Source organism: Anarhichas minor, unplaced genomic scaffold (assembly GCF_050575085.1).
Source record: "Anarhichas minor isolate MPS153535 unplaced genomic scaffold, ASM5057508v1 ptg000035l, whole genome shotgun sequence".
Taxonomy (NCBI): Eukaryota; Metazoa; Chordata; class Actinopteri; order Perciformes; family Anarhichadidae; genus Anarhichas; species Anarhichas minor.
In genome coordinates this window covers 1,034,228-1,055,875 of record NW_027466481.1, presented here as the reverse complement: position 1 = coordinate 1,055,875, position 21,648 = coordinate 1,034,228, and the positions used below count along the sequence as shown (strand labels likewise).

At 36.3% G+C, this 21,648-nt stretch overlaps 2 protein-coding genes across 3 annotated transcripts; both read left to right on the top strand.

Moving 5' to 3' along the window:
- The first annotated feature begins 36 nt into the window (after nucleotides 1-36).
- Nucleotides 37-17,174, top strand: LOC142965622 (NACHT, LRR and PYD domains-containing protein 1a allele 5-like). 2 transcript variants are annotated; one of them, XM_076106652.1, is made up of 4 exons: nucleotides 37-201; nucleotides 719-848; nucleotides 988-1,017; nucleotides 16,169-17,174. In XM_076106652.1, exons 1-4 carry the CDS (start codon nucleotides 52-54, stop codon nucleotides 16,432-16,434), a joined length of 576 nt encoding a protein of 191 aa, XP_075962767.1. In that variant the 5' UTR covers nucleotides 37-51; the 3' UTR covers nucleotides 16,435-17,174. The 2 variants fall into 2 exon arrangements, with proteins under 2 accessions (XP_075962767.1, XP_075962766.1); XM_076106651.1 differs by lacking the exon at nucleotides 16,169-17,174 and adding an exon at nucleotides 1,877-2,932.
- Nucleotides 4,291-15,496, top strand: LOC142965621 (uncharacterized). The gene is made up of 12 exons (XM_076106649.1): nucleotides 4,291-4,452; nucleotides 5,991-6,038; nucleotides 6,748-7,016; nucleotides 8,094-8,382; nucleotides 8,709-8,749; nucleotides 8,904-9,189; nucleotides 10,415-10,683; nucleotides 11,385-11,673; nucleotides 13,369-13,412; nucleotides 14,357-14,645; nucleotides 14,972-15,012; nucleotides 15,170-15,496. The coding sequence occupies exons 2-12, from the start codon at nucleotides 6,029-6,031 to the stop codon at nucleotides 15,479-15,481; spliced, it is 2,139 nt and encodes a 712-aa protein (XP_075962764.1). The 5' UTR covers nucleotides 4,291-4,452; nucleotides 5,991-6,028; the 3' UTR covers nucleotides 15,482-15,496.
- Nucleotides 17,175-21,648: the final 4,474 nt, after the last annotated feature.

The window sequence follows — 21,648 nt, the reverse complement described above, 5'->3', positions numbered from 1 at the left end:
CACAGATAACAACATTGGCTGCTTTAACCTTGTAGCATCTTTGTGTTGAAAATGTTTGTTTTTTTTCTACAGGAATTGGACAAGAGAAATGAATCCTACGGATACAGAGCAATCCGAAAGTCACATCCAGAGACGTCTCTGAAACTGAATGATAGTTTCATCTTAACCACAGATTTGGACGGTGCAGAAATTGATCCTGAGGTACGTTTTTCACTGCTCCTCTATGTCTAAAGTGAACTGTGTTTTAGAAATGAGTTGGATACTATAGTACAAGTACAATATTTTAAACAAGAAAACATGACAAAATGACTGAACTTAGCAAACATACTGAAGTTTAAACTTCCTAAAACATTTGTGGTTTCAAGGCTTGTAAAATAAACACTCCACACAAGCTGTGTGACATTATAGGCTCGTTTCTTTCTCCAGCTGCTGTAGTGATGAAGTCTCAAGACTTGTCCACCCTCAAGGATCGCTTCTGTTCTGTTCAATCTTTCTAAATAAAAATACATTCAAATACATCTGCAATCATGTCCACCATTTTACCAATATACAGCATTTATATTCATATGTTTTGTCACTGTCTCTTTGATGTAAGTGAAATTACCACCACAATCTTTTTTATCTGAAAAACATGAGAAAAACGGGGGGAAAGATATTCTGATGCACTTTAGCTCAAAGTCTAACTTATTTCCCTTTTTCATTTTTATTTCCTTCACAGATGTTAAAGCTCAGGAACGAAAACCCAAATTTCTTCGAAGTGTTCATTGACAATCCAGACAAAAAGTTCAAGCTCCAGCTCACAAAAGAAAATGAGCGTCAACCAGTATGGACCCGTACAATTCGAAAAAGTCAGTTTAAGATAATATCACAATAATTTATCTACACTGCATAAGTACCACTTTCATTTGATTGAATATGCATCATGTAAGATAAAGGCAGTAAATCAGCTACATATATATTTTATTTATCTCTGCATTTTATTTTCAGATGAATACCAAAGCACTGTTCATTCACAAGGTAAGACATTTCTAATCATTTGTATTTAGAAGAAGTGCACTTTGGATGTCAGCCTGTGGAAAAGCTCTGCTAAGAATGACCCACAAAACACCAAATCCAACAAGCTGGTATTTAACTCCACACTAGCTGACTGTTTAATGTTAGAATTAGGATTGATCCTAATCTATATTCTCCACACCTTGCTAAAGTTAAAATGTATAATAATAAAAAAATACAATAGCTGAACATTTCGTTGCCCGCCAACCGACCACACCTGAGTGGAGGCCACCACCAGCTGCAGTACTGAAAACAAAGAAAGACAGAATTAAAAGAACTAAAATTATCACTACAACAGTTGAAATCAGAAGGAAGTTTGGGGATATATGGATGTACAGTAACTGTTATTTAAGTGCATGTTAACACACTGAATGATCCCACCTGTATTTCCAGTATCTGCACATTTTCCTGGTAAATTATCAAAGCTGTTAACCGCTGGATTAATTATAAAACACCAATATTAATAATGTTCAAGCCTTTCCTGCTTACAGTATTATTACCTGACTGTATCGAAACAAAGTCCTGCTGAGCATGTACTCGTTAACATTTATGATCAAATTTTACAATGTTTTTCAGTAAAACAACCAAAACTATAACTTCAGATTAAACAAAATCAACTGTTCAACTCAAACAGTGACAAACCATTTAAGATCAACAGGGGACACTTGATTGGTGCTTTAACTTTATTTATTTGTATTTTACTATTAAGGCGGTTTGAATGTCACTTTGCAATTCACCCTTTCATTTTTAAAATCTTAAAGAAACTGATGTCACCAGATATTAACCTGAATCAAAATGTATTTTTCATCCCTTCTGCCCTCAGGGGAGCACTTTGTGGACAAACACCGGTGTGATCTGATCGAGCGAGTGAGCAATATAAATACCATCTTGGATAATCTTCTGACCGAAGGTGTAATCTCACAAGAAGATTATGACACAATGAGTGTCATCCCAACCACTCAGGAGAAGATGAGGAAGCTCTACAGAGGTCCCCTGAAAGCTGCTGGACATGACGGCAAAGACGTCTTCTTCAAAATCCTCGAGGAGAAGGAGTCCTATCTTGTTGCTGATCTCAAGAGGAAGGGCTCATAAATACTTCGGTTGAATTCGCCTTTTTGACCAAGACTCTGGCTACCTCAACATGATATTTTTACACATTATATCAAGCATTTATGAAGATATTCCTCCTGGTGCTATATCTAAGTTTGTATGTATGTATTGTTTTTAAAGATAATACAAGGAACTTTCTTTTTATGTTGATTTTGGCGGTCCCTGTGGACAAAAGAGGAAGTGTTTCCAATAACCAGTGTCCCTTTAACAAACTCATTTTACTGCAGCAGGGTCTGACAGTCTGCCCTGCTCAGACCTGGTTCTGGTTCTCCCCTGCCTCCCTTACCTCCAGCAGGCCCAGCAATAGACCTGGGCCTCTGACCCGCTGGCACCAATGACAACCATTGAGAATAACTTTATAGAAATAGCCAATCCTCTTGCTGATGGTCTCGTTTACTTATGTGGGTCATATAGAGGATCAGTATCAAAGAGACTTTCATCAGCAGTTCAAAGTTCCTCATAGTAACTTTAAGCTTGGCTTTTTGTCACTGATAATGTAAAAGTAATCAAACATTTTATCTAAGATGTATTAAATATGTTGTGTATATTTTTTTATCTAAATGACAATTCAGGTTTTCACAAGTCTGCAGACAGAACAGAAACAGTGTTATTGTGTTATTGGAGCAGACCTTTTTTGTCTCTGATTTTTTATTTTACTCAAATATATTAATTATGACGATGCCCTTTTAAAAAAACGTTTTTGCATATTGTCTAATTTTGTACAGCATTTGTTGCTTTTCAATAAATAAATCGTCTTGCTATGACTTCATTATTATGTCTGGTATCTTGTTTAACGTATTGCTCACTCATCTAACAACACTTTGACTCATTTTGGTCTGAATGTACGTTCTGCATTTCATGAATCTAATGTGTGTCTCTTTAGCAGCTAAATGCTCCTCAATGGTCATCAGCTGGTCTCTGTGTCTTTCTGCTGTTTGTTGATGAGCAGGTAGAGTAAAGTGGGATTTTACCCACAGGTACATAAAAGAAACCCCAAATGAAAAGAAACTTCTTTAACATTGTTTATCATTTGGGCTTTTATTACGATTAAATCATGAAAATTGAGAAAGACGCTCCATGAAACGACAGCTTTGCAGGAAACATTCATGATTAAATATGCAGATGATTCTGTAATGAGTTCATTCATGGAGTCAGAGTCTGGCCATGGCTCTGTTGTTGGAGAAGCTGATCCCTATACTGTACTACTATGTAAATATCAATACATCTGAGCTCTCATATTGTTAGTGTTTGTATGTGTGCCTAACTCGTACAGTCTGCTACACTTACACATTAAAACATATGTTTCAGTGTTTCTTTGAAGAGAAAAAGGTTTCAGTTCATTGACAAACACAAAACCACCAAATACACAAGCTCATACTTAACGGCTGATTGTTTAATGTTAGAATTAGGTTGGATCCTACAATATTTCTGTCCACACCTTGCAAAAGTTAAAATGTATGATAATAATATAATGTACAATAACTGAACGTGTCTCTGCCGGCCCATCTTTGACTCTATTCCACCATCAGCTGCAGTACTCAAAACAAAGAAAGACTGAATTAAAAAACTATACCATTTAAAATCTAAATTAAAGTTAACAAGATGAATAAAACTAAAGTTATCTGAACTAAAACAAGCATTTCTAACATATACGGTCACATGTACTGTCAACAATAAGCTAAATATGGATTTTGGTCAATACATTACATACTTTGCACCAGGTGACAACATTACTTGTTTTTTCACGTTTGGTTCTCAAACCACAGTTAAAGTTATGTCAGACTGACTTAATGATTAAAAAAAGAATTTTTTAATACCTCAGGGTATTAAATTCATTCAATGTTCAAATTAATTTAAAAACATTACCTCAAGCACGAGAACTCGGAGCACAAGCTCTAAACTTGTGAAAATGCTCTCAACAAACTTTAAACCCCAAAGAAAATCAGGAGGTCACCTGTGTGTCTTCTTCTTCTTCTTCTTCTTCTTCTTCTTCTTCTTCTTCTTCTTCTTCTTCTTCTTCTTCTTCTTCTTCTTCTTCTTCTTCTTGTATCATTTTTATGCATTTGTGTTGTTCTACCGCCCTCTATCGCTCTATTCTGAATACTGCAGACAGATAGACCAGTTAGACCTGAAGGGGTGCAGTACAGGAAACGTCAGTTAATGAGGAAACACTATTCGAGAGGAGCAGACTTCTACTAAAGTCCTGTCAACTATACGAAGAATTATTTGCAGCCATTAGATAACAATGGACGGACTCTGACAGCTGAAGCTACAAGCTGTGTTAAAAAGGTTTGTAAAACAGCATTTGACAACCTTTTTTTCTTACTTTCACTTTCAAAGGTTTAACTTTCTGTCGAGCTTAAACGTTGACGCTAATGTGTGAAAAAAACACTAAGCTTATCTAAATATTAACAGCCTAAATATACTAATGATACAGTAACTAACTTAAGTATCTAAATTGCTCTGACAAGCCATTTTAGTAAAACAGAAACTAATAAAAGGTAAAGACAACGAGAGAGATGAAATATGTATTATCATGAATTAAGCCACCCATATACTTTAACATTACCTCCACCTGAGTGACGCCGAGATCGAAAAGTGGCCGATGGTGCTGTTGTTCAGCGGTATATACACCGATGCCTGGAGTGGTATGCCACTCCTTTTCTAACATCATACATCGTTTCCTGAAGGCAGGTGCCGTTTGAAAGTTCATATTAGTGAACTTTATATATAGTGACTATATGCCGTTGAATCAGAGTGGTATGCCAATTGCAAATCTGCAAATTGCTTAGATTTACGAACAGAGATGCAATGTATACATTGGCCATAACATCAGTTTCAGGGCACATCAGCAAATACTGAATCACTCTATTGTCATTTGAAAAGCCTTTCATATATCCGAACAAGACAATGGACGAGATAAAATAGATACATTCCTTTATTTAAGACGCTGTGTTGCGTTACTTTGTCAATGAAGTCAGAAAAAATACATTTACGGCATCACTGTTCTTGAATCAAACAAATTTGCATTAAATGTGCATATGCATCAGGAGGTGGCACTGGTGTGCCTGTCTGACAGTCAAGTGGAACCTGCCTTCAGCAAACGGTATTTGCCAGTTGGAACAGGAGAGGCATACCACTGCAGGGATACATGCCGCTGAACAACAGTAGCATGCCATCGGCCACTACCCTATAGTTTAGTATATCTAGTCAATAAATTATATCTGGGAACCTTTATATAGCCATTAGAAAATGCAACTAATTCTACTAGCTAACTATTTCTTCATAGATTGTTTTTCCTGAGCTTTAAAGTGGAGATAATCTGTTAGATAATTGAAAAGCAGATATTAAATTGAATTGTTAAGTATTTTAATAATCATTGTTTAAGTCATTTATCAAGCAGAAATGACAAACATTGTCTGATTTAAGGATTTGCTGATTTTCTCTGTAATATTACCATCGACTGTAGAATATTACTGGAGAATAAATAACTTTGGGTTGTGGACTCACTTTGGGCCCGAGGTGATGGGCATTTTATGCTTTGCACTTCTCTTGTAGCTTATTTTTGCACGGGCCTTTAAAAGCTGTTTAAGATTGATTAATTCCTTCATGGACTTTTTTTTATTGATTTCTTTTCTTGGGCTGAACATTTGACTTCATCATTTAACTGAGCCTCCTAGTGTGTGGTGTATACTCTGTTTTTAAAGGTGCCATGTAAATAAAGTTATTATTATTATTATTATATGGATATGAGACGACAGAGGTATGCACAAAGTCTAAGAACAATATATTGTTCTGAAGTCTTAATTGGACCTTTATTTTTACAGCTACTTCATCCTCAGTAGCAGCAACTGATGTGAACACAATGGCAGAAGGTAGGAGCACAGATGTTATGTACACAGTCATCTCACTGTTACTCACCGAGTTCAGGTTGTCTACGACATAAAAGAAAAGAACGTGCAACTTATTGAATAAATGTGGTAACAAAACATATTCAGTGTATAGAAGAAAGAAATGTGTTCTTAAAAATGTATAAACTTTGCAAAAACAAAATACAGTGGAGAGATTTTGCAGATTATCAGTTCAGTTCTTTGATTTTATTCATTCAGTAATGCACCAATTCTGCAGCTGAAAACAGTCAATAACAAATGCAATATTTACTCCTGTTTCACTAAGGTTTGCAAAACAAACTACAGTGCCCAGCTGTTTTAGGACTTCTTTAGCCTTTTTAAAAACTATTTATTTGATTGACATCTCCAATAAGAACACATAAGCTTGGGGCTGAGTGCCACAGACGAAATGAACACTTGAGTCACTTTTGCTCTAAAACACAGTTGTATGTGTGATGTTTGTGTTTCACACATGCAGTTAAAATGCTTCAATAAATGCAATACACAAACAACTGAACTATAGAAATCACTGTTACAGAATCTTAATAACTTTTCTTAAAAGTCGCAAATTGTCGGTAATTTTATATTTGAAGAATCTCCGTTATCTACACTTTGAATTATATAAGTAGGAGTTTTAAAGCATCTTGTAATGAAACTTCTCTTCTAAAGAAATGTATTTTCACTGTTTCCTCAGGGGAGCACTTTGTGGAAAAACATCAAGTCAATCTGATCAAGAGAGTGAGCAACATTGCACCCTTTTTGGATGAGCTCCTCCACAAAAACATCATCCAACAAGATAGTTATGATGAAATCAAGGCTCTGCCTACCTCTCAGGAGAAGATGACGGCGCTCTTTAGTGGGCCTTTGGAATCCAGCGGAGGTCAAGGAAAAGAGATGTTCTACAGATTCCTGAATGAACATGAGCCAGATCTAATCGATGAGCTCAGTGGAACAGAAGTGCCAGTGAGTAAATCCTTAGTGATATAACGCATTTTAAGAAGTGTGGAGATCACAGGTGGAACCTCTCATATAGTCAGTTTTTGAGACTCAATAGGTAAATACAATTGAGAATCAAATCTTATATGAATGTGATATAACAAATATTTTGTGAATACAAGTCAAACTTTGGGTAATATTTCTAAAATCCCTAAAGGATCCTCCACTAGAAAATGGGATTTACTCGTCTCCTGTCGGCCTAAAAAGCGTAGCTCTGAACAGTTTACAGCGTGTTCCCTTATGAAGGACAGCAGCTGTAGTCACATTCACACACGTCACAATGGATTTAAACAGAGTCACGAAAACATCAATAGAAACTACTTTTGCTGCATAACTGAAAATCGTCAGATTGCAAAACATCATAAATTAGCTGTAACTGTGCTGGAGAGATGAGCACCTACCACATGACGTGCATTTATTTGCTGTTTTGATGATATTGGTTTCGAGCGCTGCCTAAACTTCAGTCCTAAATCTCCCATAAGTGTTCCACTGAGTTGACCTGGTGTCTGAAAGTCAGAGCCTATGATTCACATTATTTTACATGTGAACCATTCAATGACCCATCATGCTCTGTGTGGAGGAATTCAAGCACATTATTGATTGATTGAAATGTTGTTCATCCCACTTGTTCTTGGAGTTGGGGAAGGACATAAGATGTATTTATAGATATTTGTACACTGATTGTTTTGTATATTGAAAAATAAAAATTGCAAGTCATTAAACTATGAAAATAATAATAAGTTGCAGCGCTACTTTAGACAATACAGCTTTCATTCAATAGATGTAGATTCAAAATGATCCTCACCTTAAATATTATAAATGATGAACAAAACCAACTTCATTTTTCATCAGAAGTTTTTTTCAGAACTGAACGGGTAGTGTGTATGAGATGAATTGGACAAATACTATCAATCATATCATGACCTTGTGTGATATGGCTGATGTACTCTACCACATCCACGTTTATAAAACAGACATTGATGAAATGTGAATAGAAAATGTTTTTCACTTTTCTCTCATGAACATTTCCTTTGAATACATCAGGTGGAAACGATGGCGTCTGTTATAGAGCTGCTTTTGGAAACGCTGGCTGGTTTGAGTGACAAGGAGCTCAAGAAGTTCAAGGATGTCCTCTTTAGTAAAACTCACTTCCACAGACGCTCCTCAGACATCCAATTGATGCTGTTCGAGGTAACAGACAAGCAGGACATGGTGTTTTTAATGGTGCTGATCTACGGCCAACAGTCTGTGAACAACATCAAGGAGGTTTTAAAGATGATGAACCGGACTGATCTGGTGCAGATGTTGTCACACAGCAGCTCAGGACCCAAAAGTAAGACAACAAAGACAAAAACATCTTAAAACCATGAAACTGCTACTTCACACGTATGTCATAAGTTGTGTCATCAGCTTCTTCTCTTTTCATTATGAATACTATGATTGATAATGTAGAGAAAAGACATCATCTTGTGTACAAAATATATTATGACTATGAAGTATGACAAATATTTTTGTATAGGAGACAACAATCACTGTTGTGGTGGTTTAAGTGTAATATTGTGTTGTGTAGATTTTATAAAAAGCAATGTTGCCTGTGAACAATGTTTATTGTCAGACGTTAGATCAATCACTCATGACTTTTACTACTTTTCTCCTCAGAGAAACTCTCTGATGAACACAGATCTGCACTGATCCAGAGAGTGAGTAATGTCACATCTGTCTGACTTCATACAACACAGCTTTTATTCAACCAATGCTGCTTAAAAAATGTTGTCATCTTTAGCATTTAAAAACATGATAAGACCCAAATTCGTGATTTACTTATTTATTTTATAAATGTATTGATTTTTTCAGGTAGCAACAAAAGTAGCTGTTAAACAGCTGCTTTTGGAAACCTTGAATGATTTAGATCATTCTGAGTTAAAAAAATTCCAGGAGTTCCTGCAGTTGATCGTCTCACAGAAGAAGCTCCCAGACATCTCATCAATGTTGACACAAACAGCAGACAGTGAAGAAACAGTGGATGTGATGATGCAGCTCTACGGCCATCAGTCTGTGGATTTAACCAGGGAGGTTGTTGAGAAGATGAACAGAACTGATCTAAAGCGGAGGTGGTCAGAGAGCAGCTCAGCACTCAAAGGTAAGACAAAGATAAACAACACATGACATAATCGTGTCTCAAAATTGAAAGTCTAAAGGTATAATATACAGTCACACTGTTTGTAAACACAACATTCAAAACTCGCCCCTCCAGCTCAACGAGTGAGAGAGAGAGAGAGAGAGAGAGAGAGAGAGAGAGAGAGAGACCACAGCAGTGGTCGAGCGAGCTAGAGAGTGAATGAAGGGACCTTGAGAGTCTTTTGGGATTTTTATTGTATCAGTCTTTAGTCCAGTGAAATAGCCTGTAATAGTACTTTTACTTTGGTACTTATGTACTTTTACTTGTAACAGTATTTCTACCATGGTATTACTATTTTTACCTAAATTAAAGATCTGAGTACCTCTTTCATCACTGATGATAGGACTGTTAGGATACCCTATATACTTTAGTATATCTAGTCAATAAATTATATCTGTGAACCATTATATAGATATTAGAAAATGCACTTTTCATTGCAAAATTATTTAACTAATTCTACTATCGAACCATTTTGTTTTTTCTGAGCTGTAAAGCGGATATAATCTGTTAATTAATTTAAATTGATTATCTAGAAAAACAGAATCTGACTCTGAAACCTCCTAATTTAACAGTTAGTCTGCTTCAGTACAGAACTCTATCTACCAGCACATCTGAAGCTCACCAATTAACATGTGAAATATTTTTTTATTGGTTCAATAAAACACAAACTTTGGACTGACTAGCTGTTCTCCCGTGCCTCCAGTCATTATGCTCAGCTAAGCTAAATATCTAAATGTATTTAACAAAATGTCATTAAAATCAAAAAGATGTGAGAGCTTTACAGAAAGACATTTGGAGGAAACATGTCATAAATATAAAATGTATCTTTCAGATGTAGTTTAAATCCAAAATTGTAAATTCACAACTTGAATAAAAATATAAATGAAACATCAAAATGAACACTTGAGTCACTTTTGCTCTAAAACACAGTTGTATGTGTGATGTTTGTGTTTCACGCATGCAGTTAAAATGCTTCAATGAATGCAATACACAAACAACTGAACTGTAGAAATCACTGTTACAGAATCTCAATAACTTTTCTTAAAAAATCCATGTCGCAAATTGTATTTTTTTAATATTTGAAGAATCTCAGTTATCTACACTTTGAATTATATAAGTAGGAGTTTTAAAGCATCTTGTAATGAAACTTCTCTTCTAAAGAAATGTATTTTCACTGTTTCCTCAGGGGAGCACTTTGTGAAAAAACATCAAGTCAATCTGATCAAGAGAGTGAGCAACATTGCACCCTTTTTGGATGAGCTCCTCCACAAAAACATCATCCAACAAGATAGTTATGATGAAATCAAGGCTCTGCCTACCCCTCAGGAGAAGATGACGGCGCTCTTTAGTGGGCCTTTGGAATCCAGCGGAGGTCAAGGAAAAGCGATGTTCTACAGATTCCTGAATAAACATGAGCCAGATCTAATCGATGAGCTCAGTGGAACAGAAGTGCCAGTGAGTAAATCCTTAGTGATGTAAAGCATTTTAAGAAGTGTGGAGATCACAGGTGGAACCTCTCATATAGTCAGTTTTTGAGACTCAATAGGTAAATACAATTGAGAATCAAATCTTGTGTGAATGTGATATAACAAATATTTTGTGAATACAAGTCAAACTTTGGGTAATATTTCTAAAATCCCTAAAGGATCCTCCACTAGAAAATGGGATTTACTCGTCTCCTGTCGGCCTAAAAAGCGTAGCTCTGAACAGTTTACAGCGTGTTCCCTTATGAAGGTCAGCAGCTGTAGTCACATTCACACACGTCACAATGGATTTAAACAGAGTCACGAAAACATCAAAAGAAACTTCTCAAACTACTTTTTCTGCATAACTGAAAATCGTCATATTGCAAAACATCATAAATTAGCTGTAACTGTGCTGGAGAGATGAGCACCTACCACATGACGTGCATTTATTTGCTGTTTTGATGATGTTGGTTTAGAGCGCTGCCTAAACTTCAGTCCATAATCTCCCATAAGTGTTCCACTGAGTTGACCTGGTGTCTGAAAGTCAGAGCCTATGATTCACATCATTTTACATGTGAACCATTCAATGACCCATCATGCTCTGTGTGGAGGAATTCAAGCTTTTCCTTTACAGAACAGTGGTTCTCATGAACATGTTTCCTTTACAAACACATAATTGGAATTTTCCAGGTGGAAACAATGATGACTGTTAAAGAGCTGCTTTTGGAAACTCTCAATGATTTGAGCTCCGAGGAGTTAAAGAAATTCAAGTGGTTGCTGCAGTTCAACTTCCTCCACTGGGGCCTTCCACAAATCTCATGGAGACGACTGGATATGGCAGACGAGACAGACGACCTGGTGGATGTGATGATGGAGATATGGAATCAACAGTCTGTGGAGGTGACCAAGGAGGTTTTCATGGACATGAACAGGACTGATCTGGTGCAGAAGCTGTCAGAGACCAGCTCAGGACCCAAAGGTAAGATAAAGATAACGGTCACATTAATAATATTTAATATGCACGGTTACAAATACAGCAGCTTATAGTATAAAGCAATGCAACAACAGCATATAGGCCCACCATGACAGCAAAGCTACCAAAGAGTTGAAAGAACACCTCTCAAACACATTCTCAACAAAAACTGAACTTTATAAGCTTCACAGAGTTAATTGTTCGTTGTCTTTTTGAAGCGTCTACTTTAACTAATTAAATATACTTGTGCATACAAAATAAAGACCACATGTTAAATTAGACAAATATTACTTCAGAGGTGAATGTTTTGGATTTCAACTTCAAAGTGAAGACGTTCTGAGGGGTTCATGAGTCTGTTGACTTGTCTCCGTGGGCGGAGGCTTTATGTTCTCGGGTTGTCCATACGTACTTCCATCTGGTCCATTGTCGTGAACGTGATGTCTCAGGAACGCCTGGAGGGAATTTCTTCAGATTTGGCACAAACGTCCACCTGGACTCAAGGATGAAGTGATTAGATGTTGGTGGTCAAAGGTCACTCTGACCTCATAAAACACGTGTTTGGCCATAACTCAACAATTCATATGTTAACTACTAGGGGTGCAACGGATCACAAAGCTCACGGTTCGGATCGGATCACGGTTTTTGAGTCACGGATCTTTTTTTGGATCAGCAAAGAAAAGGGGAGGAGACAAATGTAACTTCTTAAGTGCCGCAATGATACCTTGTTGTTGTTGTTGTTGATACACACATACACACACTCTCCCTCTTACCACAGTTTGTTGATTTTAGATAGTGTGCTCATAATTGTGTAGTATTTGTTGTTAGTTTTAGATATTAGTTGACTAGATCATTGTTATTGGTACTTAATAAGCTCTGTTGTACTTTAAAGAACAGCTGTCTGTGATAACTTGGTGCATGTGTATTGTGGTGGTAACTGGATATGTGGCCCGTGCTCAGATTCAAACCTTCACTTTCACTCTGAATGTTAAATAGTATTTGACTATTGACATTGTGAGTGAATACTAATCATGAGACTTAGTTTATAGTTTGGTTATTGGTCCCTGTTCGCAGGGTAGTGCCCCGTTATTATTACAAATTGTGAATAATCTTACTGACATTAATAATTCTATTGATGTCAATAATTCAGTTTTTCATATTTGCTGTTAGTTCAAACATGCTCCTTTTCGTTCCCAACATTTTCGACAGACATGGATGTAAACTGCATCTTGACTAGTTTCTTGACTAGAAATACAACTGAGAGTCAGTAACTCTAGTTTGTACATTTTGTGGTTTCAAAAGTCTCTCAACATCTATTCTTTAAAAACATTTGTCTTTATTGGGACACATGATCTTGTTTGTGTTTTGGTCCATTAAATGTGTGTATTTTTATCTCATTATCACCAGTCTTGTATTGTATATAACCCAATAATAATTTGGTTAATGTTGTCAACATAATTTCACATGAATCTGTTGAATATTATTCATTGAACTTGAAGAAAAATGATTCCTCAAAGCCATGAAGTTACTGTAATTTACATTTCAGTCTCGCAAATAAGAAGTTAGTTTATTTTTATTATGTTATTCAGTAGATTTTCTGTTCATTATGCGATCAATCCTTAACATTATAGTTCTTGTAGTCTGACAGTGTGTTATTATAAAGCCTGGTGTTGAATCAATCATCTATATTTATTTTCTCCTCAGAGAAACACACTGAGGATGAACATTGGCCTGGACTGATCCAGAAAGTGAGTAATGTCACATCTGTCTGACTTTAAACTAAAGCTGAAACTATTAATCAATCAGTTGATCAACAGAAAATAAATCACAACTATTATGACAATCTCTTAATCGTAGTTTTTGTTTAGCACAAATGTCAAATATTGTTGAGAAGATTTTCTTCTTTTCTCTGTTCTGTTTCATTGTAAACTGAATATTTTTGGGTTTGGGCTGTTGAGTCAGACAGAACAAGACTTTTAAAGATGTCAACGGGGACTTTAGGGAATTGTGATCTTTAATCTTTATAGACCAAACAATGAATCGATCAATTTAGAAAATAATCGTCACATTCATCAATAATAAGAATGATAGTTAACTGAAATGAGTGCACAGGAGTAAGAGTAAGTAGGAATCTGATGAATCTCAAGTACCCCAGGTGGATTTTATATTATGTTCTTAAAAGGATTAATGTATTTATGTTATTTTATAAATGTTTCTTAATTTTATTTATATGAAGGCACATTATTGATTGATTGAAATGTTGTTCATCCCACTTGTTCTTGGAGTTGGGGAAGGACATAAGATGTATTTATAGATATTTGTACACTGATTGTTTTGTATATTGAAAAATAAAAATTGCAAGTCATTAAACTATGAAAATAATAATAAGTTGCAGCGCTACTTTAGACAATACAGCTTTTATTCAATAGATGTAGATTCAAAATGATCCTCACCTTAAATATTATAAATGATGAACAAAACCAACTTCATTTTTCATCAGAAGTTTTTTTCAGAACTGAACGGGTAGTGTGTATGAGATGAATTGGACAAATACTATCAATCATATCATGACCTTGTGTGATATGGCTGATGTACTCTACCACATCCACGTTTATAAAACAGACATTGATGAAATGTGAATAGAAAATGTTTTTCACTTTTCTCTCATGAACATTTCCTTTGAATACATCAGGTGGAAACGATGGCGTCTGTTATAGAGCTGCTTTTGGAAACGCTGGCTGGTTTGAGTGACGAGGAGCTCAAGAAGTTCAAGGATGTCCTCTGGAGTAAAACTCACTTCCACAGACGCTCCTCAGACATCCAATTGATGCTGTTCAGGGTAACAGACAAGCAGGACATGGTGTTTTTAATGGTGCTGATCTACGGCCAACAGTCTGTGAACAAGATCAAGGAGGTTTTAAAGATGATGAACCGGACTGATCTGGTGCAGAGGTTGTCACACAGCAGCTCAGGACCCAAAAGTAAGACAACAAAGACAAAAACATCTTAAAACCATGAAACTGCTACTTCACACGTACGTCATAAGTTGTGTCATAAGCTTCTTCTCTTTTCATTATGAATACTATGATTGATAATGTAGAGAAAAGACATCATCTTGTGTACAAAATATATTATGACTATGAAGTATGACAAATATTTTTGTATAGGAGACAACAATCACTGTTGTGGTGGTTTAAGTGTAATATTGTGTTGTGTAGATTTTATAAAAAGCAATGTTGCCTGTGAACAATATTTATTGTCAGACGTTAGATCAATCACTCATGACTTTTACTACTTTTCTCCTCAGAGAAACTCTCTGATGAACACAGATCTGCACTGATCCAGAGAGTGAGTGATGTCACATCTGTCTGACTTCATACAACACAGCTTTTATTCAACCAATGCTGCTTAAAAAATGTTGTCATCTTTAGCATTTAAAAACATGATAAGACCCAAATTCGTGATTTACTTATTTATTTTATAAATGTATTGATTTTTTTTTCAGGTAGCAACAAAAGTAGCTGTTAAACAGCTGCTTTTAAAAACCCTGAAGGGTTTTGATTATTTGGAATTAATGAAATTCCAGGAGTTCCTGCAGTTGATCGTCTCACAGAAGAAGCTCCCAGACATCTCATCAATGTTGACACAAACAGCAGACAGTGAAGAAACAGTGGATGTGATGGTGCAGCTCTACGGCCATCAGTCTGTGGATTTAACCAGGGAGGTTGTTGAGAAGATGAACAGAACTGATCTAATGTGGAGGTGGTCAGAGAGCAGCTCAGCACTCAAAGGTAAGACAAAGATAAACAACACATGACATAATCGTGTCTCAAAATTGAAAGTCTAAAGGTATAATATACAGTCACACTGTTTGTAAACACAACATTCAAAAGGAAGTGCACTTTTCATTGCAGAGTGTGTAAAAGCTCTGCTCTGTCCATCAGTCTGCTGAGACAGACACCCCAAAAATAAAAAAATAAAATAAAGATGAAGGCAGTGGGAAGTGAGAGGGCAGTTCTGAAGGAGCACTGATGAGAGGAGTGTATTTGTTTGGGTGTTGGTGTCAAATCTTAACACTCCTCCAGAATAACGGACTCCACCTTTAAGTTGATCAATATCATCCCACCTGCATTCCCGGTATCCGCACATTGTAGTGGCAAATTATCAAATCAGCCAAATTCACTGGATTTATTATACAGTAAAAATATGAATAATCTTTAAGCCTTTGCAGCATTAAGACGTATTACCTGATAACAAAACAACGTCCTGCTGAGCCTGTACTCGTTAATGTTTCTTGTCAATAAAATGTTTGTACTTCTCAAATGAGAATGATACGTATGTTTTACCTTTGGAAAACAACCACAACTATGACTTTAGATTAAACCAAATCAAGCCAATAAAATGGTTAATAAAATAATTTTAGATCAGCAGATGTTCGTGTTGTTAATTCTTTTTCTTTTTTCATCACCTAAATAAGTTTATTTTTCATTCCCTCTTTCCTCAGGGGAGCACTTTGTGGATAAACATAGAGCCGTGCTGATCGATAGAGTGAGCAACATTCCATCCACTTTGGATGAGCTCCTCAACAAACAAGTCATCACACAGGAGGCTTATGATGAAATCTTGGCTCTCCCTACCAACAGGGAGAAGATGAGGAAGCTCTACTCTGGTCCCCTGCATTCTGCTGGACATGAAGGCAAAGAAGTCTTCTACAAACTCCTTGAGAAAAAGGAGAAATATCTCATTGCTGAGCTCAAGAACTCTATCTGAACAAAAAAATATTTTTTATATTATAACAATGGGAAAATATTTATATTGGTGCTATGTCTCTGTGGGGGTTTTCTAAAAAAAAATATAAAATGCTTTTAAGTTCATATTAAAACAGCTGTTTCCCTTAATTTTCATGTAAATTGGTTTAAATGTGTATGAGGCGTGGTGCCTCTTCTGCCTGATCAGTGAGGATCATGATGAGATGAGTTTTACTTCAAGGTTGGAAACCAGATTCATCAAATGTTTATCAGACAATCATGTAAGAAATGAATGGAGGTTCTCACCAGACATGCAATGATTTTATCCAACAAACAACAAACGGAATGAAAGTGTTTTTAATCCAATTATTTCATGTAAATGACTGATTGGTGTGTTGATGTATAGAGCTTAGAAATGAGGGCTCATTTTTCCCTCCAGGTTTTTTTTCATTTTAAATGTGCTCATTGATTAGACATTTATTTATGCATGTGTTCAGAGGGATACTTTCTGATAATTTTCACAACATTGTGCTTCTTTCTCAAAACCTAACGTGATATTTACATAGTAGTACAGTATAGGGATCAGCTTCTCCAACAACAGGGTCATGGCCAGACTCTGACTCCCAGAATTAACTCATTACAGAATCATCTGCATATTTAATCATGAATGTTTCCTGCAAAGCTGCCGTTTCATGGAGCGTCTTTCTCAATTATTTTGATTTAATCGTAATAAAAGCCCAAATGATAAACAATGTTAAAGAAGTTTCTTTTCATTTGGGATTTCTTTTATGTACCTGTGGGTAAAATCCCACTTTACTCTACCTGCTCATCAACAAACAGCAGAAAGACCAGCTGATGACCATTGAGGAGCATTTAGCTGCTAAAGAGACACACATTAGATTCATGAAATGCAGAACGTACATTCAGACCAAAATGACTCAAAGTGTTGTTAGATGAGTGAGCAATACGTTAAACAAGATACCAGACATAATGAAGTCATAGCAAGACTATTTATTTATTGAAAAGCAACAAATGCTGTACAAAATTAGACAATATGCAAAAACATTTTTTTAAAAGGGCATCGTCATACGTCTTTTCAACGGAAAAATACTCACTGGGACGTGTAATCTCGAGCCTGTCCGGTTAAAGAGAAAATGTATCTCAAAATGTGCATGTACTGTGATTTTTGACACTAAAGTACAAGTACCACACGCACAGTACTTGAGTAAATGTACTTAGTTACATTCCACCACTAGTTTCTCCGCAGTATGTGAGCCAACACGTGACCAAAATCACCACAGAAAAAAATTTGTTGATACAAAAATTGCCCAAAAAATATCAATGATCATAAATACAGAATCATCTTTTCACAATATTCACTCAATAGTAAAAAATATATTTTTATTTTAAAGAATGAGCAAACACTTTTTCTTCAACCATCATTATTCAGAGTCAATCTTTCTCAAATTTGTGTTTTTATTTATAAGACACTTTCAGGTGAAGGGAATATTCTGATCATTCCAAGACCTACTTTAAAGTCAATTCACAGGTTCACTCTTCCTCAACTCGTCAATCTTCACATCTTCATCCTCCTACATGACTTACTAGTAAAGGTCCATTTTCAATAAGATTTAGGGGAACCAAATTATGGAATGACTTTTCCCACCTAACAAAAAAATGTTCCTCTATACAATGTTTCAAAAGAAGCTTTAAAGAAAATGTAATTGCTGTTTTGTCATTGCTTTTTTATGTATTATTGTTCATGTCTTCCTTGTTTTAGCTGTTATATTATATTTATAGTTGTTTCACTCTTAGGGACTTGTAGCATTACTATTGCTTAGGAGTTAATGCAGGTGGCAGTGGTGGGCCGTCAGGGCCTGCAAGGTCTTCTCTGCTGGCCTAAACAGAATCACAAAGCTATATCTATTTTATAATTTAATAATTTTTCTTAAATACACTACATGTATTATAATTAACATATTTTAAACAAACAATAAACATATTTTCCCCATTATCTTATTTTCTCATTGCACAGCTTCTGTCTTCCTCAGTTGCTCTGCTTCCAGTGCAGCTTGTTTTAAGTAGAGCTTTCATCCAATCAGATTTCACCTCTGTGTCTCTAGGTAAGAACAGAGGCAGAGGCCTGCAGACTCTCACCTGCATCCAGTGCAGTTTAAGTGAATGGGGACGATATTGTTGATTGTGTGAACATTATTGATAAATGTTTCTCTTTTCATCATTTTCTCAATGTGATTTGGACAATTTTGGATAAAATGTGCCTGTGGGGGGGGGGGCAACTTATTTAAAAAATATAAAGTATATGCACATGTGTTACTGCAAGTTAATAAACACGTTTGCTGACATTTGTTTTGCTGCTGTTAATGTTAACTGTCTTGATTGATTTCCTCTGCTTTAGGATTGCAATATATATATATATATATGTGTGAATGAAATGAAATAAAGTTATTGATAAATTAATTTAATTACAAGAACTATAACTGATCATAGTTGATCATCACGTGATGCAGCTCAGCCAATAAAATATGGGCATTCTGACTGAGTGAGATGTACCACACACCATGACACAGGGGGCTGAGATGAGGAAAGACATTGCAGAGCAGTACGTGCAATGTTCAAGTTGTGAAAGTAAAATCATAAGACGATCTCTTTGGGCCGCGACTTGTCATTAAGGAATGATGTTGGGTCCCACAGCCAGACCAGCTGAGAACCACTGTCCTCCATGAGCGCAGAAAACATTATGTTTTCCTGAATATAAGCTTCTGCATTTTCCAAATGCTCAAGTACTATTCAAACTGTCACAAGGACCGATACAGGAGAACATTCCTGCCCTCTGCAATAAGACTACAATAAATCACCTCTGTCCAAATCAATCACACAACTTCAACAGTCACACTGTTGTTGTTGTTTGTTAAATCTTCGCACTATTGTTTAGTTAGTTAATTTAATATTATTCTACACTGTAATGAATTGCTGTAAATTTACGGTGGATTCACAACAGTATCTTACAGTGTATCATAATAACTGTAACATACAGTCAAATGTTCATCCTTTGCATGTAAATTAACAGTTAATGCCGTCGGTTAACTATAGCGGCAGATAACTGTAATTTATCAGCATATTACAGTATTTTCTGTGTAGTGGTGGAAATACACTTCTCTAAGTTCAGTGAGTCACTATCCATCAACATGCTGCATCACACCTGCTAAGTAGATGAGCCTGGACAATTGGACTGTGCCATTCTACTACAGCAAGAGGGGTGTTCTCAGGAGCCACTACATCTACACCACAGAGGAGGAATGTCTTCTCCCCCCTGCAATCAACTATGGACTGGCCAGCATAGTATGAAGTTAGGAGATGGGGAGGCTGTGTCTCTTGTTCAGAAGAGCACTCACTGTGTTGATTTAACCTAAGTTCTGTTTAGTTATGTTGTACTTAGACTTTAGAGCAATTATGTTAAGTTTATATAGTTATTCTGATTTATCACTTTGGCTTTATTTTGTTACCCATCTTAATTATATACTTTGGGTGAATAAAATCCCTATTTTTCCCACTTTACCTGTCCCTCACACACACACGCACACACACACACACACATATATGTGGACACACTCCGAATGTCTTTGCACACACACTCTGTCCCACTCAAACAGTGATTCGCAGCTGCAGGGTTCATCGTTTGGGCGGAGTTAACCACCGAGTGAAGGTTACAAGTCGATCATCCTTCTCTGTCCCGTACAACACATCAGCTATAAATAACAAACATGACATTATTTCAAATGTGTCCTTTCAGTCTGACTCACACCAGAGCTGGTTCACTCAAAAGTCAGATTTAAGCCTCCTTTCCTGTAACTTTTAATCACCCTTCTTTTCCACAGTATAGTCACTAATAGAGGGTTTTTAGGTGATGCAGCACCCTGTGGTGGGCAGTTTGGTGGCCCACAGCAATCAGGCAGTAATGACCAAGAACCTGTCTCTAAAGTTTCAGCCACCTTAAAGGCTCAAAAAAGCGATTTTCTCATCAGCAATGGCTTCCAACATGGAGAAACTTTCTTTGGTTGTTTCCATTAGGGTATATCTGTGTCGTCACCTTTGTCCCTGCACCAATCAGGATTGAGCAAAGTGTCAATTAAAGTCTTACGTTTACAGATTTCTGTCTGATCTGATCAAACCACACTCACAAAATGACCTGATGGCATTTAGAGTTTTTGAGCATTGAACTCTAAGAAAGGATACCTTCACCCAATCAACTGTATTTAGCTTATTTAGCCATGTTTTTAAGGCAACGTTTGTGGTGTTTTTTAATGGGAACTAATCAATTCGATGTACTTCAGTTGATTTACGTACTAATCAGCTATGCAACAAAGTCAAAAACACTTCAAACAAACTGAGCAAACTCTTCTCAAGCTAGACATATCAACTAATCTAAAAGAAATGTATATAACTTATCACATCTGAGAATTGATCACACACACACCCTGCAACATTCCATCAATCACTACACTTTATAATATAAGTGTGACATGTAGCACATTAAATAATGTGGATTTAGTTGTGTTTACGTTGTGGTAAAGTTCTGTGAAAAGCTCTGCTTCCAGCTCTGCTCGCTGAGGTGCTGAGCATCTACAGGTCCGGCTGAGAGCGCAGCTGCACCTTCAGCAGCAAGGACGTTGGGCCTCCAAATCAGTCTGAACGGAGAGAAAGAGAGAAAAGACACACTTGTTAGTTGGTCAGAAACTTTCCACAACGTTTCATTTCCCCATCTTGCATTAATCAGCACACATCCTTCCTCAGCTGTCTGCATGTCCTGTCGGGCTGTGACACTCTTTTCCTGACAGAGCACCTCTTGAGATTTCACCTCTGAAAGGTTGAGCAGTATGAGTTTGTAGAGAAACATCAGGTAATTAAGATTCTTCTCCAACTCTTTATAATAACAATATATGTGCATATTGGTGTGTATATAGATTAAATGAGTGAACTCTTCTCTTGCTGAATGTGATATTTTGTTTTCATTCAACACAAATACACAATACAGAACATAGGTTCACAATTGCACCAGTTTGACCAAATCACTGATACTTTATGCTAATGTCACCCGGAATCGTCACCAGAGGGAGAATTGTACAGCACCTGTCAAAAGTGATAGTAAATCTTTTTACTTATTGGTCATAAAGAGAAATGGAGGTTCACTAATAATTTCCTTTAAAATGTTTATATT